This window comes from Balearica regulorum, chromosome 12, assembly GCF_011004875.1.
Source record: "Balearica regulorum gibbericeps isolate bBalReg1 chromosome 12, bBalReg1.pri, whole genome shotgun sequence".
In the NCBI taxonomy this organism is placed as follows: domain Eukaryota; kingdom Metazoa; phylum Chordata; class Aves; order Gruiformes; family Gruidae; genus Balearica; species Balearica regulorum.
The window spans coordinates 6,986,410-7,012,883 of NC_046195.1; the positions used below are offsets into that span (position 1 = coordinate 6,986,410).

The 26,474-nt window shown below is 42.3% G+C and overlaps 1 protein-coding gene across 6 annotated transcripts in view; it reads right to left on the reverse strand.

Moving 5' to 3' along the window:
• The window catches only part of TJP1 (tight junction protein 1), a 165,563-nt gene that overhangs the window by 70,993 nt on the left and 68,096 nt on the right, over window positions 1-26,474 (reverse strand). Inside the window, exon 1 of one of the 6 annotated variants that reach the window (XM_075765121.1) lies at window positions 5,723-5,887. The exons of the other annotated variants lie outside the window; for them this stretch is intronic. Coding sequence (XP_075621236.1) covers window positions 5,723-5,755 — 33 coding nt within the window. The 5' untranslated portion in view covers window positions 5,756-5,887. Of the gene's footprint in view, window positions 1-5,722; window positions 5,888-26,474 lie in introns of those variants that run through there. 6 annotated transcript variants of the gene reach the window in all.

Sequence of the window (26,474 nt, forward strand, 5' to 3'; positions counted from 1 at the left end):
TATGCAGGTGAAAGAGGATCATAGTACACTTGCCCACTTCTCGTAAGAACATGAGCTTCTCCAACACGACACTCTCTACTGCTATTATCTTACTGAATTTAGGCTGCCCTCCTCCACCACAAAAGGGTAGAACATCTGTTTATAATGGATTAGGAAACAAGAATCCTATTAGAGATTACCAAATACCCTTGAAAATAAATACTATTTTAACATAAAGCTAAGGTTTAAATTTTTAGCACCTACAATACATTGAATTTTTTGAAGTGTCTACATAAATCCTGATGTGCAAAGGCAGGAAACAACTCTAAAGAACTACTGGAGATCCTACAGAGTTAGGAATAGCAAATGTGAGCAAAGTGCCCAGTCCTTCACACACAGGGGTGGTTCTCTAACCCTGCGGTAGCCCATCTACATAGCTCAAATAGCCCACAGGGCTTGTGGTTTAAGGAGTTATCTGAGGATATACCACAGCATGAAAATCCCATGGATAACCAAGCAGACACCATTGTCCTTGGACAAGTCACCACACCTGTGGCCTGAGCAGCGCTTGTTACTCTGCAGGATCCAAGGGACCCACACTGGACCTTACAACATTCAGATGAACATGTTCCTCCATTTTCTCAGATCCTTCACTGAAGGACATCACAGTCCCTTGAAACAAGGGCACCCCTACTATTTATGAGCGTAGAGAGCATATTTTAATAATCTGTCCCTAAAAGAACATAATTATAAGACAAGACAGTGTTTTCATTTCAGGACTTTTTGGACTCAGCATAAATACATTGCACAGAATCACAGAATTCATTTTAAGACTTCCCTACGGCTGTTTGCTTAATCAGTACATTCAGTGAAGAAGCCTTGGCAATATATTTGCCTGAGAAAACACTGAGCATAGTTTGATATTAATTTTTGTTGCATTTACACTATGATAACCAGGAAAAATTCAGGGGATATAAATGACCGATGTCTTTCTTAACCAGAGGGTAGCTTGCGGTACAGATTATGTAACTTCAGACGTCCTATAAACCTAACATTAAGCATTTGCTTCAAATACTATTCTTTAACTCAAATAGACATTTAGAGATTGACACAGTGTTAATAAACCAAACATTGGGACTACTAATTTTGACAGATACTGCTTTGCTCTCCTCACAGTAACTGTAATCAGATTTCCTTCCCGCCTCCCCGATATACAGAAGACATCACCTTTCCTCTAGTTATAGAGGCTAGGAGAACAAAACAGAAAAGATTATTCTATTTCACACTACAAGCTTATTGGCATGGCCTACAACAAAATGGGTGAACAGTTGGGTCCTTGGTCAGAACTTCACTGACTTCAATACAAAGTTTTTGGACAAGTCCTTTGACCCGAGATAGACAATACTTTTGCATAGCATTTCAAGTAATAAACCCAAAGTATTTAGCACAATTCACAGTTTGAATAGTTCACTAGTTATGGTTCTGTTTTCAACTCAGTATCTTATGCTGAGGACTTATTATCAAGTATTTTCATGAGTCCTCATACCAGAGAGTTTTGACCACAATGGTACGTTGTAGTGTCAACGTGGACACATACTCAAGCTTAATGACCATGCTTGACTCCAAACACCAATTCAAAACACCATGACTTGAGCCTTTTTTTGCATAGACAGAAACCCAATATCTAGTGTCATAGTACATAATAGTACAATGTGCACACTAAACCACTTATGATATACAATAACTCATTTCTAGATGTCTGTCTTGAAACAAAGATTAGCCAGCTGGTCACTGATAAAGTCTTACTAATTTTCCACTCTATAAAGGTAGAGCCAGCTGCCAGGCACAGCCAGATTTCAAGCTCTGTTTACACTTCAGTAATCTTTGTACTGCATGTTGAACCAGAAGCAAACTCCAGAATATACGTCATAATGACCCTACAGAGTGAGAAGAGCCGTGAGCTCCATGCATGACAACAAAATTCATACTGAAACTATCTATAAAGCACCTAAACTACCATTTGGTAGCTGACGTTGTCTGTAGTTATAACTGTATCAGTCAAAGAATTTAAGAAAATCCAAAGCCAAAATATAAGTTATCTAGACAATTTCGTCTCTGAAAACAAAACACCAAAAATTGTAGTTCCTAAGCTCCAAATACAACTTATAGGAACACTCTCCAAATCAAATGCAGTTGTTTTACAGGATCTCTGCCCCCCATGGAAGGTAGGTTCTGATGTTAAACCAAATCCTCAGCTTATTTCCATACTTGGTGTTATTCCCCCATATGCATTTTCTACATATTTCTTTCTTCTTTGTTGTTATAGTTGAAGAATCTCACCAACAACCTGCGAACTGATCTAACATTATAGCGTCCATATAGATTTAAACAGGGAAAACACAATACTGTTCCAAACTTTGCTATCTCTTAGATTACAGCACGCTAAAAAAACACTTTTAAAGCTTGCGCGTATATCCTCTACAAGAAACAAATACATTGGTGTCTCCAAGTAGGATTTGGGGTAGAACACTAACCCACATTCATGAACACTACAGCTCCTTCCCTCTAGCACAGGAAACCAAAGAGTCCTTGCAATCAGCAAGTCTTCAACTGTTAATATGATCAAGTTCCCAATTTCTGATTGAAGTGGTAGATCATAAATACACGCCTGGAGCTAGAAAAACATTTAGAACAACCAAAATCCAATTAGTTACAGGACTAAGGTGAAAGACTGGGAAATATTCTTTATGCATGTATTTAAAACTAGAAGGAAGTCTGAAGAACTCAAGTTCAGCATTCAAAAAGGTTCAAGGATTTAAGGAGTCCTGTCCCCACGCTTAATACTTAAAAGCATTTGTGTTTTGGGGTTTCTTTAAACCAATGTGGACTATATTTGAACCCTCAGCTTAAAGGTGAAAAGCTTTACATCTCATTACTAATACCCTGACACAGTCATTCCCACAGCATCCATTAGTATTGTTCAAAAAGGCATCAGAAGAGATTAAGCCCCTTACATTTTGCAATCACAGCCACCACTAGATTAGGCCGCAAGCAAGCTTTCGTTTCTCTCACCATTTTCTATCATATACGACCAACAGCTACAGCAAGCATTACAACCTTAATAAAAACATATGATTTTACAGCATAGCAGGGAAAAAGTTAAGTGACCAAAACTGAAAGGCAGTGGAAGGTAGCATAAAGACTGTTGATAATATGGCATAAGACAATCATACCAGCCAAGATTCCAATGTGTATAAATAAGAATTATTCAGCTAATAATTTTTTTTCAAAAAAGTTTTATTTTGGTCAAGTGTGCCAAGATAAATGCGGACACAGACACAAGGCCCACAAGGCTAAAAAGTATGTTAAGCAACTATTAAGAGCAAACCATTCACAGAGGGTCTTTTTTTAATGCATTACAACCCCAAAAATGAGAAACCAGATACCATGTTCGAAGGGGCAACTGAAAGAAACGAGGTACAAAATTTGAACACAGAAGTCCTCCAATATTCTAGTATTTCCAGAACATTTATAATCCATCTACAACTAGAAGCCCAGGAACTAATTGCTAGAGTAGAAATAATGTTACCCATCTACTGAAAGCACTTTTGTTTTGACAAGGAAATTCATATGAACTGTATGCATAAGGTTCTACTTTCTAAAGACTAGATCAAGATTGAAAAGGTTAGAAATATGCTATTTTAAATACCTTATTTTTATAAAATCTGAAATCATACCAGTGAAGAGCTAAACCCAAGGGAGACTATATTTTGCAACATTCTTAAATTAACATACCTTTCAGCATAATTAGTTCAGCTGATATTGTACACATGTTCAAAGGGCCAATTTGATACGACCATGATCTAGAAGAAGTTTCAAATAACTGCTATGGTAGGATACAGCTTTCAATTTTACACTAGTCTGTACACTAGTCCACAGTCAAAATAGATAATACTTCTGTATTTAAAAAAATGGGGTTTTTTTAAGACAGCGGAAGGCAGTATTTTTCCACGACCTCACAAGTGAGTATTTTGAACTGGAAGTGGGAACCTTGCACCTCAATTTTATACAAGAGAAAAATCTGCAAAATTTAAGCTGATGCAATTTCTCACAATTCCTCACGTGGCAGAATTCTAACATAACACTATTCTTTCTTTATTTATTTTCAAGTCCTGTTTGTTGTTAATATAAATGCATTTGAACAGGGGGAAAAAAAGTATGCTTTGTCTGTCTCTGCAGCGAGGTGATACCACCAGTTTGAAATAGTACCCGAAATAAATTACTTTTCCAATCGCATGTATTTATTGTTGAAATACGTGCACATATATGTTAAAATGTAACAAGAGACCTCTGAAAGCATATTTTGAAAAGGGACATGCAACTCAGTAGGTCAACACCAGCATTTAAGTTTTTTAAAAGCACGCTCTGGAAGCTGAAGTTGCCTTGAATACACCTTGAAAGTAAAATTAAGATTTTGGAATCAATAAAACCACCACAGGTAACAGTATTTTACAATTACTAGGTTTATCAGTAACTTCGTATTTCAAGTAGTCTGAAGTTTTTCAATAGTAATGCAGTAAGGTGTATATTTTGCTTCAGCCTGCAGAATATCACTTCTGTGTAAGTACATACCAGAAAATGACATCAGACCGAAACCACATAGTTTCACTTGAGAGCAAACACCACTAAGCCAAGCTCCAGCAACATCAGCTAACACACGGTGGGAACGTGTCACACTGAAGCCAGGGCAGCTACTCAGGAGGCACAGCTAAAAATTAGTTCGAAATTTAAATTCAAACTGGTTTCAAAGCAAACGTTTAATTTTACATGAAGGAAAAATAACCTGTTGAGCCTTCCTAACTCCACCTCTTTCCCTCGGGGACGCTCAGCATTACTCACCGCCGCGGCAGTGCTAGAGGAGGTCAGAGTACACACCCGGCAACCTGCACCTGCACCATAAACACCTACGGATCAGGGGGAGGACCAGCACAAGTTTCTGAAGGATTACTGCCGCCCCAAATCTGTTTACCGTATGTCAGCAACAATCATCCCCGACTGATTCAGCGGCTACAGAAAAATCCTGCAATACTGGACTCTCCCGGTTAAACCTTTCCTAATTGCTATCTGACTCTTCAGCCTAGAACAAAAGGGCACGGCCTGCCCCAGCGCGCAGGCAGCGCTCGCCCCAAACACCTCTGCCCCGCAGCCAGCGAGAGCGGGCTCCGGCCGCCACCGGGGGCTTCTCCCAGGGCGGGGGTCGACCGCCCCCGCCCAGACAGGGCCCGACTCGTAGGAGCGCGCCCGAGGTCGGCGCGGACCCGTCCCGCCGCCGGCGCCCGCGGCGCTCCCCGCCCGCCAGCCGGGCGCCGCCGCACGTCCAACAGGTAGGCGGGCGGGGAGCGCCGCCGGAGGCGGGCGGCGGGGCAGCGGCCCCGGGCCTGGGGAGGGCTGCGGGCCACCTGCAGGCTCGGTCGGCGCGGCCGGCAGGCGGGAGACTCGCCGGGCGCCCAGGGAAAGCCACTGGGAGGCCCCGGCCCACCTCGCCCACCCCCTCAGGCCGAGCGGCTGCCCGCGCCCCCGAGGCGGGCGAGAGGAGCCGCGGCCGCCGGGGCACGGGCTCGGCGGGGCACAGGTTCTCCGGCACGGCAGGCGGCTGCAAGGCGGCGCCGCCAAAACCGCGCCGGGGGGACGGCAGGGATTAGAGCGGGGAAGAGAGCGCCGCCGCCCTGGGGCTGAGCCTTACCTTAGTGGAAGCCGCTGCGGCCCTGGCAGACATTTTGTTTCCTTCTCTCCCCCAGAGTAAGGCGAGTGTGTGCGCGCCTGCAACTACTCAGGCCGGGGGAGAAAAACTCGCCGCCACCCGCGCCTCACGCAGCTGCCCGAATAAACATCCCAGGGCGCGGGGGGAGGAGGAAGAGGAGGGCGGCGGGAAGGGGGCGGGGACGGGGGGAGGAGGGAGGAAAAACGAGAGAGGAAGGGGAGCGGAGGCTCAAGTTTGATAAAAGTCCGGTCTCTCTCCCGCGCCTAGCGGCGTCTGGCACCTCGCCGCCGGGGCCCGCCGAGCCCGCCCGGGGTGTCGGGGCGCGGAGGGCGGGAACTGCCCCGCTGCCCTCTGCCCGCCCGTCCCCTCAGCGGCCGCGCGCCTCCCCCCCTCACCCGGCGGCCGCCGCGTGCCTTTTCCCCCGCGCAGCCACTGACATGTCTGACTGCCGGCACGGCCCATCCCGCCCGCGGGGGGGGGGGGGGGGGAAGGGGGGAGCGCCCCGCCCCGCTGCCACCGCCCTCCCGACCCGCCGCCGGTCCCCGGCCCCCCGAGCGGCGGCGGAGGAACGGCAGCTCCCGGCCCAGCCGCCCCCCGCCGGCCGCCGCGTGGCGCGGGGGCGCCCGCATGGCCTCGCCCGCCGCCGGGCTCCCCCGCGCGATGGTCGGGGCGGCGGGCGCCGAGCGGCTGCCGGCCCACCGCAGCCTATGGGAACGCGGGGGGGGGCGGGGGCGGTTTGAAACGCGGGGAGTGGAGCGGACCGGACCGGGGTCCGCAACACCCCCCCCGCACCGCGGTCCCCAGCACCGCCGGCCTGCGAGCGCCTCCGCTGCCGCGCGGAGAGGCACGTTCTGCCGGGAGGCGGCCGGCGCGGGGGACGGCCGTGCCGGTGTTCCGGTGCAAGCGCCGGGGCGGCTTAGCCGCGAGCAGGGCTAAGGTTTGCGCTCGGTCCCGCAGACACGTGGGGGGATGAATTCTCGCCGCCGCGTAACTGCGTGCAGAAGAGTGAGGGCTCGAGCCTGCCTTTGTGTTTGCCTATTGTTTGAAGGGGCGGGGCATGGGTTTTCAAGTTCCTAATTGTACATTTTGTTCTTGAGATAAAAGCAATAAAGACACAAAAAGAAAACAACTTGGGAGATTTGATTTGGTTTAAGGTGGTGACTACATAGCCTTAGCATTTCCTATAGCACCATGAACTGCTGCCTGGGGCTTTAAAAAGAAACTTTTTCAAGTAGTTTAGGGGAAGGGGGTTTAGTGCCTTTCACAAAGTATTTATTTAAGCACTAAGAGAAACACTGCAAAGATTTTTTTCCATTTAGAAAAAGGCTTTTTAAAGATGTTATCTTATTTTTGGGAGGTCGGTGCCTAACCCGTGCAGGATGAGGCTCGATGTGAAATCAGAGCTGGAGCTGTGACTAGAGCACACGCGTGCTTTACTGCAACAGGACGGCTCACGCCACAGAAAGCTGAGCGCGTACTCCCAAGGTTTGTAGGACCGAGTCGTAAGTTAATCGAACCACTTCCAAAAGAATCACCCACTACAGTGCCTCGAAGCTCTGTGAAAAGATGGCACGCTCTGTGTATTAGCCTCATCACTATAGTCCATAGTTTACTATGTTAATTAATTTACTCTCTAAATATTAGAGCAAAAGTTCCATGGCTAATCAGATGTATCAGCTTCCAGTGAAAGTGAGAAAAAATCCCAGAGCAAAACCGGAGTATTTTGCACTCACTTTGCAAACATTTCACGGGGCATAGATGACAGTAAAAGGCATGGTTTCAGGGCCACAACTTTCTCGAAGTTGTACTTTTTATGATCTAGCAGCTGCTTTTGTGGTCCATGCAATCTTCAGAAGTACTTAAATTCTGAAAAAGAGGCAATCATTCAATGATCCAAATCACTCCTCCACAAAGAAACGCCCTACCCAAAGCTACTGTATGAGTTTTACGTTTGTTCTCCTTTGAAAATAAACAAATTCATATTCCAGGAAATAGCTGAAGCAAATTCCCAAGGCAGCAGTCCGAAATCAGGGGGGAAGGGCCAGCTCCTCTGCCACGGCGCGGAGAACACGGCGCTGTAGGGCACAGCAAGCCCACTGGGACCTTCTCCCTCGGAGCAAACGGTGCCAGCCCTCTCCCTGGTACACACGAGGACAGCCTCAAAGCTCCAGTAACCTCTAGCTTTCGTCAGCACCATCTCCGACTTTCCGGCACCTGACTGCTCCCGGAGTACCCGAATACCGTGGCTCCGCGCCCCTTTTCCCGCAGAGGCGCAGCAGCTGTGCTGAGCTCAGGAGGGGCTCGTCCCCGCGGGAGTGCTGCGTTGCAGCACGGCCTTCTGCCAAAGCTCCTCTGCTGGCCCCTGCCATGAAAAACACTACTGCAGATTTTGTACTTGGTAATTGCTCGATGTAACTAAGCCTCAGATATTTTCGTTTTAATCTATCTACACATGCAGAAGGTGGAACGGGACGTTTTTCATGCCCGCACGCTTCAGAGCCAGAGCCTACGAGTATTCACCGGAGGAGGCAGGAAGGAAAAGGCTGGGATCACAACAGGAAGGAGGGGGAAGATTTCAAGGTGTGGAGACGCACGAAAAGAAACTCAGGGGAGGGTGACCTGTTAAACAGTAGGGTAAAATAATCCCTCCCCTTCATCTGCCCCCCTCGAATAAGAGTAATTCTGGGGAGGGTGGGCAATGCCTGCAGGTTGGGGAGGAGGATAGGCTGGGAACAAACATTAAAGACCGTAAAACAAGATGAGGCATACGGCAGGGGAATGAAAGAGGACCGCCAGGCATGCAAACGCGGAGAGATGGAGATGGATCCCTAAAATAAGGGAGAAAGACCATGGGAAAGAAAAGTAGTTATTCGGGTATCGGGAGAGAGAGTGGGAACAAATAAAAAGGTGAAAGCAAAGAAAGCTCCAGCAAAGATGGAGGTGCCATTTTTGTATCATCTTAACACTGGATGAGAAAATGTCATCAATCCATACACTGAATTCGATGAGGAAGGAGACTATTTAACAAGGAAGGATTTCTATCTAGGGGTTTGAAACATCTGGCAGTGGACATAAAATGATCACAGATGATCTCTCGCCAGTCTAGTAGAGGACATACATAACTCTTTGGGCCCACAGAGACTAATGGGATTTGTTTGTTTCTTTCTTTTCTCTCACTCTTTTTCCTGTTTTTTTTCCTTTGTTCCTTCCTTCCTTTCCTTCCCTCCCCATCTCATGTCTCCTTCATTCCAACAGTTGTTTAAAACTCCATTTCTACTCGATATGAGGTAGAGGAGCTAGAAATGCCATCTTATTCTATTAGCATTGGTAAAATGTATATATTTGTTGGTAGGTACAAATTCTTTTCATGAATGTTTTTGCTTGTTTTTAAACAAAGCAATAGCATGACCATGTTCCTGTCCTTTCAAATTCCTCCTTCAGAAGAACTTTTTCACCTCTTCATTAATAAATTGCTCATAAGCAAAGCTACCATCAACAGTACTGAAAATGCCAAACCAAATGTTGGTCAAATGTCAGTCGAATCAACCTAAAATAATTATATTAAGTGAAAGAAATCTTGCATGATACTCTTATTTAACTTTTTTCCCCCCAAGTCTTAATAAAGTATTGCAAAATTCATCTCTGAAATGAGAAAAAAAAATTGGTTTTTTAAGACTGTTGAGATTCCAGTCTATTCATGTATTCCCTCTAAAAAGCCTTTAAGGAAAGAGCAAATGTCTATGTGTATATATATGCACATATCGATATGTAGTGAGAGAGATATATATGTCAGTATTTATGCACATATATGCCCTATATATATAGTACATTTAGTTAGATACAGATATATAGCAAGTCCCATCTGTTAGCTGAAGGATCCGAATTTTAAAACATATTGCCGATACTGCCCTTTTAGGTCCTGAAGAGAAGATGGCTCCCTCATCTTTAGAGAGAAAATTGGCTTAAAAGTCAACAGTTGAAGAAAAGCAAGTGTTTTACTCATCCTTTAAATAACTGCTACTAGGAGATGTCTAAAAAAAAGTACTATTATATTTTCTTGGTAGGAAACCTAAAAATAAAGCTCCTATTTAATCAATATAGTTCAAACCATAACCTTAAATTGATTCAAAGGACACAGAAGGACAATCAGATGTGTGAATCCTTCTTTCTAACTGAAGGTATATGTATCTGTTACACTGCAAGAACAGGAAGTCTCTACTTGGTGTTGATTTAACTTTTTAAGAAATGTTTTGACCACTTAAAGATGGGGAAGAAGGAAACGACAGAACCGCAGCCGCTACAGAGACAACTTCCTGTGGGTTTTGTGGTGTGTGTGGCCCAGAAAGAGAACAATTCATATGAGATCTTTCAAAGATATCTGGTGGTTTGGCTGCCCTATGAGGTAGCCTTGGCATACATAGCTATAAATATGCCTATATATATTATCAATGACGTCCAGCAGTTTAGTTGATATTGTACGTTGTGTATTCGTTAATTGCCACCTGATTTTGGCATTTCAGGAATCAAGAAAAAAGGGGAAGACAAAATCAGAATTCACCATGTAAACCACAAGAGAAGAAAGTATGTGTTTCTACCTCAAGAAATAAGAAAGTGGTTTAAAGCAAGCTGCGTGAAATTCATGTCCTTAAAATTACACAGAATTTCAGTGTCTTGCTGAATCAAGTCCCTAGGGAAAAAATCAACGTAGTAATGATGCCTAGTAATGATTCGTATCTTCCTCCCACTTCCACGCAGTTAAAGCTTGCTTCCTATATCTACTTCCTCTTTAAAAGGCTGTGTACCACTGCAGGTGCCTCTTCTAAAAACACCGCACATACTTGCTCAATGTACAGTAGATAGAGTCTTCCAATAACTCACCGCCTCTCACGTACTGGAACGGTTAGGCAAAGACAAAATCCCAAACATCTGTACTTTACCTCTCATTCGTAGGTTAAAGCATACACCTGAAGTACGTACCAGAGGCTGGATGTGCCCTGAACGGGAATAAACCCAACCTGTTTTGCCAGTCAGCCCGTCTTAAACTCCTGCTGTTCTAAACTCATTGTTATTTCTTGTCTAACTCCTTAAAAAAAGTATTAGGTTTAACACAGTGCAAGGTTTTTCTGTTCAGTCAGAATATCACTTCAGTTTTTAAGCAAATGGCAAGTGTACAAATAGAATTAAAAGTAGGTTGCAGTGGCAAAGCAAGATTATTTTCAGCCTCAAAATACTTAAAGAATTTATCACTGTAGAGCTGAAGAGTAGTCTCTTTGGTTATTATTTTGGGATATCCTTATAAAAAGAAACTCTTGTCTCCTTGGTTTCCACCAGGTCTTAGAGAATCTTTGTCATCAGTATAATTATGTGTAGTGACAAAATCTGAAAACACTGTTGAAGAAAATGTTATATGCGAGTTTTAATGTTGGTTCATGACAGCAGAGCTAATTTACTGCAGAAATGTTATGTAAAACTATCCTACTTCCCATCTCAGACGTTTTGTGAACGGAACTGTATATTCAAATACACTGTAGCTGATCGAGCTGATTTAACGAAATGCTTCACTATAAGTAGCCACTGGATGTCAAAATGGCAGATACTCTGAATTGTTCTACTTTCTCCCCATTTATTTGGTAGAGAGAGGACAGTAAAAATAATCAGACACTTAAGCAGGCTTACATTCACTGCTGATGTGGTTCTAGTCCGATAAACAGTTCACTACAGACAAGTACCATACCTGCTCCACTGAGCTAGAATTCGTATTTTTCATATTTTGCTTTCAGAAAGCACGACTAGCAGTTCATTCTTAAAAATGCTTGCCCAGAAAGCAAGCAACACGTACCAAAGATTAACCACACAGGTAACTGTGTTAAGTCAAAGTGAAGAACAAATGCACATCAGGATAAAGATCTTCGTTACTTACAAACTGTAAGTATTTTGGAAAAGCAGCCCAGGGACAGCTTAATAAAATTGATTGATTTAATTACCTCGCTGGCAAACAACTCTGTATTCAAACCCATAAATTTTCCAGGAACCCTTGCACAAGATACATAGTGACAAAACTGTCTCTGAAGCCCGAACAGAAATCCCGTGTGTAAGGAGGAATGAAGCTGGGGAGGAAAGGGGGTTGCAGAGGTGTGGTTTTCCAGCCCAGCTAGTTTTGAAAGGCGAGATTGCTTCTCCAGTTTCCCGAGCACAAATATCGCGATTTCAATGGGTACCACAGGAAATTATTGTGACTCGTTTTTGTTAATGAGAAGGGCATGCACATAGAACATGAACATATGTACTAAAAATTGTTATATTCAACACAAAAACATACACTGAAAATTGTTACACGGCTAACAAAGTTTCTAGATAATACTGCAAAAGTGTGAGCTCGTTTGCTTCTTATTTCTTCATGTAAGAAAGAGTTTATTGTGTAATTGCAAAAAGGTAGAAAGTTAAATTACTGAAATTTATAAACTATAATCCATCTTTATTGCCACTCAGTTTTTGACTTTTAGAATCTCAAGGTTTATTTTTATCCTCTAGCCTTTCTTATTACAACTGGTCCAAGACTCCATCTATTCTTTTAAAACGCACATGCACAAGTCCATCAAGGGACTAACAATGTGCTTAAAAGTAGGAACACCAGATTACACCCAGTAATTCCGGCGTAATCTTTACCTTAGTTGGTAGCTCTGTCCTAGTAGCACCTGCTTTATAAGAGTGACTTCAGTAAGGTTTAGAGAGGTAAGTAAGGGGATTAAGCTCCTGATGGTCATGCCCATAGGGTTATGAACCCTTTCCACCTTAGTATTTGCTTTTGTTTCTATCTCCAGATATTAAGAACAGTTAAAAGAAAAGCACTTTAAAAAGACAGCTGTTTCTGTCAGTGGCAGAAACTCAAGTTATCTTGTTTGTACCCCCTGCAGTTTTCTTAACCATATATTATTGGACGATTGTATTGCACAGTGGTGTCACCACTGGTCTGCGATGGTTTTGTTGGGGCTCCCATTCAAAAATGTATTAAGCCCGAGACATGAATGTGTCAAATATTATTTTGCTATAAAATACTACAGTAGAACATAGCTTTAACTATTAACTCCATCTAACTATATTTAACTCCATCTTTCAATAATTCAGCCTCCACCCTCAACAGATCTCATTAAGACATATTTATTGAGCATCACATACTTCCCATCTTACAGTTAAGAGTGCTTTTCAGTCACTTTTATTCTGTAGCAACTAAGGAGACATCTGGTTATCTGGGATATTACATAGCCTATTTTAGCTGTGTCTGCAATCAATAGCAAAATTAAATTTAGCTCCCAGGGATAACGTGGTTTTACAGTATGCCCTGGTGGAATATTTCATCTGTAACTGTTATAGTGTGGTTAATATTAATCTTTTTTAATTATACAAATAAAACTCATGACAAGTTTTTAAAATAAGTTTACAAGTTTTCATTTCATGTAACAGTTTCAAGACAGCAATATGCAAGAGAGGATAATAGAATAGAAAGTGCTTAGCGTGGGAGGATATTGCATTATTTCCTGACCTCTTGCTGTCAGGAAAGAAAAAACCATGTCACGGGTTGGCTTTTGGGCTTTGGTATGTCATAGCACAAGAAATCAGTGGGCAATATACACTAGCGTGATTGAAGACTCGCCTTCTTCTAATGTTACTTGACCACTCGTTTCTGCTCTTGCACCATGTCACCACCTCCATGGCTGCATCAAGCTAACTCGGTATGGGGAGAACTAAAGCGATACTGGCTACAACATTATCTTTGCAGCACAGAGGCAGGAACAAGCGGCCAAAGATGGGGGCTTTTTAAGCTGGGTTTACTGACAAAGATAACATGATTATGTATCTACACTGACATATCATTTACCTATGCTTTAAGCATGTCGATCTCCTCAGCTGCAGATTTCCAAACTTGCAGACAAAAGGCATCCTCTACCTTACAGAGGTACGGCACCCTTACCTCATCTGAGCTAAGATTGCTTGCTTCGCTCCTCGGATAGCTGCATTACATTTTTCAAGTGGTCCTGTGAGATATAGCGCTATGCATGTGCAAGAAATCCTTGGATGTGCATTTTTTTAGTTTGGAGTTATAGAGTATTGGCTGTACATAGACTCAGTGAAACCAGTTGCTGCTGAATCACTCAAAAGCCTTCAGAAAACATGCATGCTTTTTACACTTGGTCACATTAACTGCAACCTGTAATACATTTTCAATAAGATATTTTTTAGAAATAACTAAATACAATTTTAGTTCAAGATTTACAAAATTAAGTTTTGATCACAGAGTAATATTGGCTCTGTTTAACACAGTGAACAAGAGATTCAAAAAGATGTAAAGCACTCAATGACTTTTTTTTTGAGTCATCACACTGCTTATACTGATAGAGTCCAAACTTCACTTATTTCTCTCAGTTGATTAGAGTCAGTCCAGGTCTCTAGGCATTTATACTGCAAACAGATCTGTAAACTGATTTACATTTGCCAAACCAGGAGTTCTACAGAGAAACTCACAGGTGGCATCTGTCTCCAGGAAGGGGGGGACTCGATTCTCATCTGAGCTGAGCGCTGCTGGTTAAAACTGGTTGTGCATTTGCTTACTCAGAAAACATTAGCATTTGAGAAGATAAACATATGTGACTAAGGGTGTATCTCTACTTAAACTTCAAATCTGAGAAATATGCAGTCAGAAATATTTCTGACTCTGCTGCGTTACCAGAGAAACCTTCCTTGTTGTATAGGACCACATGCCACAACCTATATTATGGCGATGCCAAGAGGCTCTAATCAGAACGATGCTTTAATCTAGCTGAACGTATACAGACAGCACAGAAAGATTCAAAGAAAAAATATCTACGGTCTAAAGCTAGCAGGGCAGATGCTGTATTTACTGCACTTGGTTGAGTGTTTCTCACGTCTTTCTACGTTTTTAGATAGCATAGGCTTCATAGAAAAGTGCACATGGTATCAATTTCATTAGCTAAATCTTTTCTTTACACATCTGTCAGTTCAATCCAGGGTGCAAGCTGAAAAACTGTAACTGCCATATCTTTTTTTAAACGTGTGAGATTTTAATACTTGTGAAAAGTGCTAAAGCAAAAGCCTAGGGACTGAAACGCTTCTTGTTTTCAGAGCAGGTAAAGCAAGGACAAGCGTTAAAGCAAGCTTCCGTGCGAAGCCCAGGCAGTGTGGCCGTTTTCAGTCCCTCCATCCCTTTGCCGGAAAGCTTGTCCGTTAATTCCAATGCTATGCTTTGGTCTAATAAAAGAAACAGCTTCTCCCCATAAATCTTGCTCCCTAACTAGCAAGTCTTTCTGAAAGCCTTTTCAAAACTGGAGAAGCCAATTTTGCCGAGCGTGAGAACTTTCATGAGTCATGCAATACTCTTACTTCTTGTATTGTTTTAGGATGAGTAAATACTACAATTGACAACAAGACGCTTGATCCTGAAGTCATTTATACAGCTTCTTACGATAAATGTAACAAGTGTTTTGAAGAAGGTCTTCCACAGATACTTTATTTAGACTTATTTTCCCATACTTTTCAAAAGCTTCTCATTAGAAGGGGCAGCCCTCAAGAGAGACTTATTTTTTGTTGTTTCCTGAAAACCCGATTATAAATATGGAGGTTGAAATAAGCCCTATGACTAGTTTCTGGCTATGTATCATACTGACATTTCTCAGAACGTCAAATACATGCACTGCTGCTTTTTAGACACGAACTGCTGGACAAATAGATTTCATATTACTTCTAGATGTTTCTATGAGGGTAGCTGTATCCTATTTTCACAACTGGGCATCTCTTTCTTTGTTTTCTGAACAATATATGCCAAGATCACGCAAAAAACAGAGCACTAAGTCACCACTACGTCACCACAGAAAGCACCCAAGAACATCTTACTAGAAGAAACACCTTTTTTATACACTTGTCTTCCAGTACAGACTAATTTTTCTTTCTAGCCTACTTCTTTCCATTTCTATAACTGTGTCAGGGCCCTGGCTGCACTAATAGGCCTTAATGGCCCTGACAAATTGATTATGAAGATAATTAATTGTTTCTCTTCAAAAGCCCTGTAATCTGGAGGCAGCAATAGGGGTTGACAGAGATTTGCACAGAAGAGGGGAGAAGGGAAGGTGGAGGCCTTTTCCCCCCATGAACACCAGAGTAGTTGCCGTAACTCACACGAAACCTCCTCTCAGGCCGGAGCTGCAGCACGAGCAGTTAACCCGCTCATTATTCTTGGCACAGAAATAAATTAGAGGGGTAATCACTGAATGCTTAGATCATTTGGGAAAGTCGGTGAAATAATCTCTACCTACATAAGCATATTCAACAAGGATTACAAATCATGTACGATGTTTATTATATCTGCAAAAGCACAGGATAATACAGCAGTTGTTGCCCTCATTATATTAAAAGCAACAAATAAATTCTGAGCTTTGCAAAATCTTTGCTCATATATATGCAGGGTCAGCTTTACCCGTGCATGGTCATGAAAGGCCCAGAGCCAAGGGTGTGAACAGCGATGCCTCCCTCCAGCAGCGCAAGCCCCGTCTTGTACAGCCTGCTACTGAGAGGCAGAAGAGCAGTAAGGTGAACGTGTCTTCAGAACGTGTCATCGTGTTAGCACTTGATAATGCTACAACACGAGTAATGAGATCTTATCAAAATGTGATGTAATGCCATGACTCGAGCTAGATGGTGAGCATGCAAACATTGTTATTTGAATTACAACTTTTTAAATCGGAATTTCATTATGTATCGTATTCTGTTTCTAAGTGAACAGATTAGATTGTCCAACTGAAGGATGTCTACATCATAGCTGTTTTCACGCCACCGCAAAAACAAGTGGTGTCAAGAATAAATTGACTGAGGGCTCCCAAATGTCTGTGTTACATATGCAGATAAACTTCTTGATTTTTAATTAAAACAATTATTTTCTGTCTTCCTGCCTGCACTGACAAGGCAAATACAGAGCTTACATGACTCTCCTCCAACTCCCCTTCCAAAAACTGTGTCATATGTCAACAGTGAGGGCGGCCGGTGCTCCACCAATCCACTACTGCACGGCAGCCAGGGACCGAGGAACTGCCTCAGTGAGGAGTACACCCGGGTACAATCTGCTTTACTGGGATTCATATTATTCTTAAAACTGTATGAAAAATAGTATTCTAACTCACCAGCGTGCTCTCTGGTTTTAAAGAGATCCTTCTTGTATTCAAAACTGAAATAAATTCAGCCAACATACGCACTCCTTTATTAAAAGGCTCTCTGAATATAAGGAAACAAAGATGCTTTAAAGTCATGCATCTCAAGTTGTTTGGGAGTAATTTCTTCGTTTATTCAGCGTGTGCAGTCAGCCGTGGGCTGCACCCCCTGAAACAAACAGTCCCGGCTGCACTGGGGGGAGTCATCCGAGAGACAGAGGGGGACGGCTCTGGTTGCGTTGACTGGGGAAAAGGCAGCATCCACCTCTGCCAAAGGACTCCACCAAACCCCTCCCGAAAGAGCTGGTTAGAGGACGCGCTTCCTCTGGAGGCACCTTCCCCACGCACCCGCTCTGACCTGCTCCGCTCACTTAGCCATGCTCCATCTGCACGCCACAGCCCTCTTCCCCCAGGCAGAGCTTCTGCCATGGAAACCTTCTTCAGACTCCAGAGGAGCCTGACTCCCTGCACTGCTAATATTTTTAGAAATGACCCCTGTTGCTGCAGTGTATTACAAATGAAACAAATGCACCATTATATAACATTATTACAATTATATTGCAGTCTCTGCCTCAGAGAGACAGCAACGCAGCGGCTAAGATGCTGCCACGTTAAGGGGCAGCAGACAGCACGCAGCTGGGCACTGGGGGCATTGTATCTTGCGTAAAAATAGAGGTACAACAGAGTACTTGGATTGAGGATATCCCCTTACTCCATCAAAAAGTTATGCCTATATAAATCTTGAATAACGTGCAGCATGAAAACAAATTGCTGGGCCGCCAGCTGAGATTTCAACTCATTTCGAGCCTCTAATTATGCTTGAACAGCTCTTGAAAACACAGAAATCTGTTTCTGACTGCACAGCAAAGCATGGAGTGGGCAAGACAAACATTGTAGTAACTTTCATAAGCAACCTGATAGTTATTGTGGAAACTGTCCTCCGCCCTTTCTCCTCTCTGGGGAAGTTGGTACTGATTATGAAAACATATTTAATAACAAGATGCTCCACGAATTGACCTTTTTCCCCCTATTTTTAACATTTATTTCAATATTTTAAGCAAATATTTAATTTGTTATCTTTCCATTTCCATTCTCTGCTATATGGAAGAAGTATTTAATAGGCATACTTTGATGTAAGCACAGATTCACAGACAGATAATTTTCTTCTGAACAAACTTGTTTCTGTAAATATAAATGCAATGCAAACGTAACTGGCACAGTTCTGTCTGTGGTAACAGCTGTGATTAAATCATACCTGCTTCTATTGTCAGGGATATTCATTAACCTCCACGCTGCAACGAAAGGGCAAACAACTATGACTCCACCCGTATTTTAGCAGCAGCAGGATACAGATGTTAAATTCCGGATTGTGCTAGCCTTACATCCCTCCAGCTCTGTAAATGGCCTCAAAACCAGTCTTTCTCATTTTTTTTTTCTAGGTTTTGGTTTTCTTTATATGGAGATCATTTACTAGGCTCTTCATTTTTGCTATGTTATACATGTGACAGAAAGAAAGTGTAAAATACATAGCATGAAGCATACTGCTTTTCAACATTAAGCATTTTCTGGGACCCTTCTAGAAGAAAGTATTCACTGTTCACAGAGAATTCGCTTGCATGACCTTAGTATTGTCACCTCTTCTTCGTGGAGGAGGACTGCTGAGACACAAGGAGCACAACTGCCTGGGTTTTACCACCCAGCTGCCACAGGCACACTCGGTGACCTTGGGTTAACCACTTAACTTCGTACATCAGTAATTATGGCCAAATTAATAACTTGAAGAAGCTTTTTATATGATTTAGAAACTAACTGGTGGTACCTAAACACACAGTACTGCTGTAAAATTGTAATTGAAAAAGATAAAATTAAGCCAAATATTGGTCGCCATTCTTAAAAACTTGTGCAACTTGCACATTCAATCGTTAATATTTTCATTTCATTTTTTTCTCTCCTGATTGAGTGTCTTAAAGTGCTCGCTACTTCAGCAAGGTAGCTTATTATAGCTTATTAAAGACTGGCAAAGTATGGGAATTTGACAGGTTGTTCTTAACAGAAAAGGCTACCTGTTGACACTTTCTTCCACAGTATAAAGTTTTTCCAGGTACAGCGCGGACAGTCTGGGCTCTTTTGAAAGCTGTGTTGCACTGCAAAGTACAAACCGATTTTTAAATTTCTTCATATTATCACCTCAATTTCTCCTTCAGCATTACAGCTGTGTAATCTCTACCCTCGGAGGTTTTCCAGATCAGACTGGCTACAGCCCTGAGCAACCTGGCCTGGCCTCACAGCTCACCCTGCTTTGACAGGAGGTTGGAGCCCTCATTAGGTCCCTTCTAACCTGAATTATTCCACAATCCTAGGAATACTGCTTCTTCCTAGTGAAAATTAGAATTTCTCAGGCTTTTCACCTCTGTTATAGCTTGCTTTTACAACAGCATATTAGTTTTATGTTCTGCACATTTTAAAGCTCCCTAACTTACTTCCTAAAGTATCTTCCACCTCCAGTGAAGGTCACTTTTTCAAGCTTCTTACGTAACAGCAGAGAGCTTTATTACACCTTTTCCCCCCTCTCTACTGTCTGACAGGAGACATTACTGCCATTTGGCAAACAGTGTGCTTTTTTTTTTCATTACTCTTTTCTCGAAGAGATACTGTAAGAATTATAAAAAGCAGGTCAGCTCTGCATGCACCTATATGAGAATTTCTCCCGGCTTTGAAAGCTAACGTGAAAACAAAATAATTTACGTATAAAACTTACTAAAATGACTGCTGGAGTCAGGAGCCAAAAGAGAGAAGCTAGAAAATAATCAAGTAAGATACAATTGTTTTAGTTTCACCTTATCTATACTTAGATTTTTCAGCAAATTGTTGCCGATTTTTATCTCCTTAAGCACCATTCCATATGCAAACATAAACTCTTTCAGTATTTTTGCTTTTATGGATTTAAGTTCTGTAATGCTAGATCAAAATATCTTCCCCCCGCCTCCTTGCAAATATAAGCTGGTATAAATGGCTCCAGTGAGTAATTTTCCTTAAGGGCCACTACATAAGTCTGGCATATTTTCTGACTATCCACATTACTGAAGGTTGCTTACAGCTTTGAGCAAAACAGTGAGAGTACTGCCATCCTCATGATTAGGCATCCAAGGAGACGACTCTTTTGATAAGTTACAGAAAAAGGGCGCTCTGTTTGCACGAACACTTGTACGCTTTTCCGTTTCTTGCCAAAGCCTGTCCACACTTAAAGCTCCGGGTGGATTCTGGATATGCAAGCGCAACAATCCACCCATGATCAGTGAGTCACCATGGCATGATCACCCTATGATTAAACCACTTTTGCTTACTTTTGCTGTGGCCACTCCACACTGGAGCCTTTCCAAATAAGTCCACATCCTCCTGCTCAGAGGTCTGTTGATCTCTTCCGTACACCACGTTTGAGATTGCAGCACCAAGGATTGTGGGACTGAGCACTACTGGAAGGCAATAAATCACAATGCCAAACTTGATAATTTCTATGATTCATCCTCTCGTTCATCATTTCGGGGACACGATAATGACTACAAAGAAGCTGCTGCACATCTCAAAGATAAAGCGGCTAGGGAACACAGGAGAATCAGCCAAAAGGTAATGCTAGAATGAGGACCTGGAAGGTGGGAAACAGTTGTTTTGGGGACTGGAATGTACCCAGGTGTACTGTCATCTCTGTAAACTTGATCCACAGATCAAACTGAATCCAGTACAGTAATAAAAGTGGCAGATAACTTACAAGAAAATATGGACACAAGACAAGTTTTCTGAAAAAAGTCTCAAACAACTGAAATAAACATGTAAATGGTCTCTAAAACTCAGCCCCCTGTAGCGTTACAAAATAGTGGGCAGCAGAGAGGACTGACACACATGGTGACATTCCAGCTCTGCCTCGGAACCCCAGTAACAGGGACAGTCACAACTGTCTTTTGTTCCTTCTAAAATATATGTGGCTCTTTGTCACGTCCCCCAAGATTTCTGTGACTTAATAAAAACTTATCAGCCAGAGACAGTTTTCCTCAAGTGTTTTATGGAATGTTTCTGCTCTCTTTCTTATGGTACCAAGAGGTACTTTCTCTGTGTATTGTGAACTGGGATCTACTATAACCTAGGCAGTGCAACAAGATGCCTGGTTCCTAAGTGCATATTTCATTTTTTAGATGTTTGTAAAATGGTGGTGTCCTTAAATGAACAACCCCATCATGCAGAGGACTGAAGGAAAACTTTAATTTAATGAAAGAGCCCTAAAGCTGCCTCAGTTCAGGCTTGTTCCCAAGAGAACATTGCTGGGAGCCAACTACCGCCGCTTCCTTCTCTGCTTTCTGTCGCTGGCAAGACCCAATCTATTTTTTCCTGACATGCCACTTATAATATGCTGTGAAATGCAGACGAAATGCAAAGAGAAATCGCAAGCTATCTTGATAAACATTTGACATCAGTTTCCAACGCTTAGAAGTAGTTTTGTGATGCTTTGAACTCAGGTAAGGCAGGGATGATAATACAGCAGTTCAGCATTTCTGTGCTTTAGTTGTTGTGCTTCAGCAATCGCACACTCTCGACTGCCTTTAACCTACGGAATCACTTCCTAACTTTATGTCATGCCTATAAACGTCTCTTCACCTGAAGATAAGCATTTCAATCACATTTCTCCACTGTAGCAAACTCACGTGCTGGAATGAATTTTGCAAGATAGTAATTTTTGCTGTATTTCAAATCCAGCTTTTCTTTCACTATCTCTGTCATTTGCCTTTTGTCTTCGTACAAAACTGCCTGCACTTACTTTAATAGAGTTTCTACCTCTTTCTTTCTTGTAAATAGTTTTTAGCAACAACAAAAATAATGTTATCTAAGGATGCAGGTACACTTACAAAATGTCACAAAAACATATTTTTGGCAATAATCCCAGAGCAAAACAAAGATATTTTGGGAAGGCCTCCTTTTAAACATAAATTCTATTCTAAACCAGGGGTCCCTGTGCCTTTTCAGAGGAATGGGTTCTGTCATTCCTTACACACAGTTACTAGCACCTTACACACAGTAAGATCCTCATCGGAATGAGTTAGGAGTCAGAGTGACAACACTGCGCCGCATCTGCGTATCTTTCCTCATACTGTTCTCAGTGAGGCCTCTCGCCTGTTGCCAACGTCCCGCTTGCCAGTTTGCCATAGCACAGTAACCACAGCAATTATCTGAAGAGAGAAAATTATCAGGATGCTATTTACCTCACTTTTAGATGTCTTTTAAAGGATTTAACAGCCGGAAATAAAGGTGAGAGGCAGCAGCTGGTTATTCGTGCAATGTAACAGCAAAGAGAGCATTACAGTAGCTCTGCAGAAGACTCAGTTCAGTTTGTTCACTGAGCGCAGGAGTAGAATCAAAGCATTTCAAAGCTGTCCTTCCATTCCAGACCCCTGCTCACCAGGTGACCCTGAATAACTAAAATGAAGTTTTTATCTGTCTGTATTTCCTTCACTTCATTTCCTCTGGAAGGTGCAGCCCAGGGGAAGGCAAAAATGACTTTAGGTCATAAGTGTATTGCCTGCACTCTGTCCATGCCTAGTTACAGCAGTTCCTTGTGTAAATTAGCAGAATGCTACAAGCATAGTTTGTCATGTCCTCAGTGGACCTCTTACAATGGAGCTGCAGTGGGAAAAACATGGGCCTCCTAACATCAAGCATATCATGGGAATTCTCTCCTGGACTCTCACGAGTCCTCTGAAATTCTCCATGGTACTGCAGCACGCCAGAGGACGGGAAGAAAGCAGACGTCCAGATGAGCTAAGCGAAAAGTAGAATCAAACCTTACCCCTCAATAAGACAATGTATTTCTTTGACTGACTGACTGTCAGAAGCAAAAAGGGCTATAAAAATTATACTAATAACCTGAAAAACAGAAGTCTGTGCAAGCTAAACCCACACAGAGGCCAAGGCACTGGCAAAGCGCTGGAGAACCAGGCTGGCAACGGGGCGCTGCATTGTGAACGCCAGGCTTCCACATCCTTCTGCACGCCTGCTGCTTGTGACGATGCTGTGGCCCTAGAAAAAATTCAGCTGCTGCCCAGTCCATTGTAACTTCTGCTTTGTTTGTGACCACTCTTATTTTCCTTAGAATAACACTAATATTTTTAATGTTTCTGCATCTGAAAAAGCTCATATAAAATACTAGTACTGTACAGATACTTTCAGACATCCACAGGAGACACTTGTACAATCTATTTGTATCATCAGCCTCAATCACTTTACAGCCAAACAGTCCTGTTCTTCTGACTGATTTCACTGCCATGTGGAATGAAAGGATGCTGTATACGGTACTACAGTGTTTCCAGATTTCCACTCTGCAGGTGGTCATGGCATTTTCCACATGACTCCTACTGTAACACCAGAACCACATAAGTCATTTATAAGTAATTGATATGTCACAGCACCTTATAGCGCTGTGCAGTATTCAAAGCTGAACAGATAATACAAAAGAAACATTGGCATGTCTCGTTTTAATTTTACAGAGAGCATGTATGTATCCAGAGAAAGTAGAAAAGCAGAACAAATACTGATATGTTAGCTAGCACATGAAAACGTCAGAACTGCCATTAATATGATAATCTAAAATACAACAGAATTACGAAGGGCATGCCCACAGAAAATAAAAGGTTCTTTTGTAGTGTGGTCAATGCTCTGAAAATACTGTTACCATTGATCTAAATTCACTTGTGTAATTGGCAATTACTTTGTTACTGGAGAAATAGGTGTCTAATTGCTGAGAATGACCCTTCTGTCTCTCTTTTCCATTATCTTTCTCCTTCCATTGGGCTAAATAGATACACACTTTATTTTTTGTGTTTTCTTCTGAGAAGATGTAATAAAATAACTTAAAAAAATTAATAACGAGAGGCATGGGTTGAGAAATAACAAGGACCTTTTAACCTCAAAGTATTCAATGTGTAATGCAGAATTCTCCACGACAAAAACCACCACCAACAAAAAAGATTAAAAAAAGCTCCCACCTGTACCACACCTCAGCATTCAGGACACATAAACACCTATTTTCTTTAAACATTTTCTGTTTGCTTCTAAACATATTTCATTCCAATGCAAAGTTTCATAATTTAATTTTTTGTTAGACTCCTGAGAAGGAAATTCAGGTGCTAGTGTTTCAGGTGTCGGTATCCTAGGCAGACAAAGAGACAACTGCAGAGCCCCCCACTCCCTCCAGCTACAGCTGCACGTGTAGCCCAGATCAATCTTGGTAGCAGCAGTATTGTACTTCCATCTCAGAAGAAACTTATTAAAACGTTTTTCCGAGTGACCATAACAAAAGTGCCTCAGAGTGCAGGTAGAACAGACAGAACAACTACAACACAGAAACTGAATGTGAGTCTCTGACACCACTAAGACAGTAAACAATAATCAAATTATAATTCAAATCCAAATTGGCAATATGTTCCCTTTAACAAGTCTGACACATCTCCACTGTGCAAGAGCAACAGTCAGACATCAGAGTATTTCATCTTGTTCTGGAAATGTGCTTGCGTGCGAGTGCCAAACAATTCCAGTTTGGCCAGAGCCTGGCCTCAGTGACCGAGGCGGGCAGCTTCGGAGTGGAACACAATCCCTGATGAGGCTGCAGCACTGCAAGGGATGGAATGTCTTCCTTCTGCAAAGCTAATATCGAAGTATCAACAATTTTTTACAAATATAAAAGACGTGCTTATTAACCACACACAGATCACTAAAAAGGGATGGATTTCTTGTCCTGTACATGAGCAATAAACTAAAAAGAGCTGCTCTTATGTTAGTCCAGTGATGCAGATTTTGCTTATGGAGCCCTGGGCATATAAAAATAAATTCATAACTACAGTATAGGTTTAGCGTCAACACATCAATGATGGTGAGGCAAGTGGATTTAAATTACCCGTTTTGCCCCTGAAGTTTTATGTCCAGCATCATTCAGAAACAGATCAGCACAACTTAAGTTAACTACGTTGGTAAGGACCTTAACAGAGTTTCACAGGATCTGAGAGAGTACAGACTCAAGGGAACAGACCTGAGCTGAAGTCTAGCTTTCTCCTTTCCACCTCTGTGATCTGAACCTCAGCCAGAGCCCAGTGATGAAGGTAGCTTGCTGCTTTTATGTCAACATGCCAGTTAGGGAATCCCTATGTAACTAGTTAAGCCAGTTCTGAGGTTGCTGTTGCCACCAAAGCACCCCAGATTAGCCAGTCCAATCAACTACAGCAAATGGATTATGCTGCTGAATTACAAAAGGTCTTCATTTTTTTTTTTAATAATTTTTAATCTGCTTATCAATGAGGTCAATTAAGAATACTGCACTTCTGAACATTAATATAGGTAAACAAGCATAGATCTAGTAGCTCAGGCAGGTAGACACCTGTCTTTAAAGAAAATTTGACATTGGTTTAAATGACGGAGACAGGTTTGTAAAGAAACATGAAGAAGAGGGGAACATTCCTTTTTGATTATGTGAACTCCCACACGCGATGTCATGAAGAATTTGTGTGGGAACTTATTTACAAAACTGGGACTTACTGTCATTACACTGCACTAAAGCAGAAAAAAAATTACCATGCTATAAGTCAAATGTCACAGCAGAACTTAATATGCTGGAATTCTTGGAAAGTGTTCTAATGCTTTCAGCTCAAACAGCGTACGCTGCTTTTTATAGCAAGGAATTTTAATTATTATTAGTTTCTGGCAATCCCCATAGTCTGCTGGCATTTTCTAACCCACAGAGATTAAAACCTGAAGAGAAACAGAAGGTGGTAGGAAAGGGAAGAATGCCTAATTGAAGTACTCAACATCTATTTATCCATGACTTACTAATATAGATATGTGAGCAGGAGTTCAAGATCAAGACATTATTCCCATTTTTTCCCAAATGTGCCATTATTAATAAATTGAATTCTTGTAACAGCAAAAATAGGTCAGAGAGAAGTGGGGAAATGACTGGATCACGTAAAGGATGGCAGTGCAGTGAGTGGACTGAGGCAAGACTAGCAAAACGGTTTGCCTAGAGAACACAGAGAAATCCTGGAAAGATTACTTTTTCTACCAAACTGTGGTACCAGGGGTCTGTGGCACTTACATATGAGTCAGTCTTAGTGGATTTAGGGGTAAACAAGTTCCCGCCCTGCAGTGCTTTCAATATGAAGACATGTTGACACTGCCAGGTTTCCACAGTCTCCACCTCACTTCTCCCCCTTTTTCCTTTTCTATCCATCTGTCATCTCACAAGGCAAATACAGTCTCAGTTCACCAGGTCTTCCTCTGTATTCACTGCAGCTGCCCCCCAGTTCTCCACATGGACATGTCATTGTGGTTGCCACACAGCCATGAATGAAGAACATCAGGTGCAGACAGACAATCCAGGGGCAATCCCACAGCTTCCTATTCCTCTGACATATAAGCCACATCCTACCCTTCCACCGAGAGGCTGAACTGCACTTCATATCTTCCTGCCTGCTGCTCAACCTTTTTCT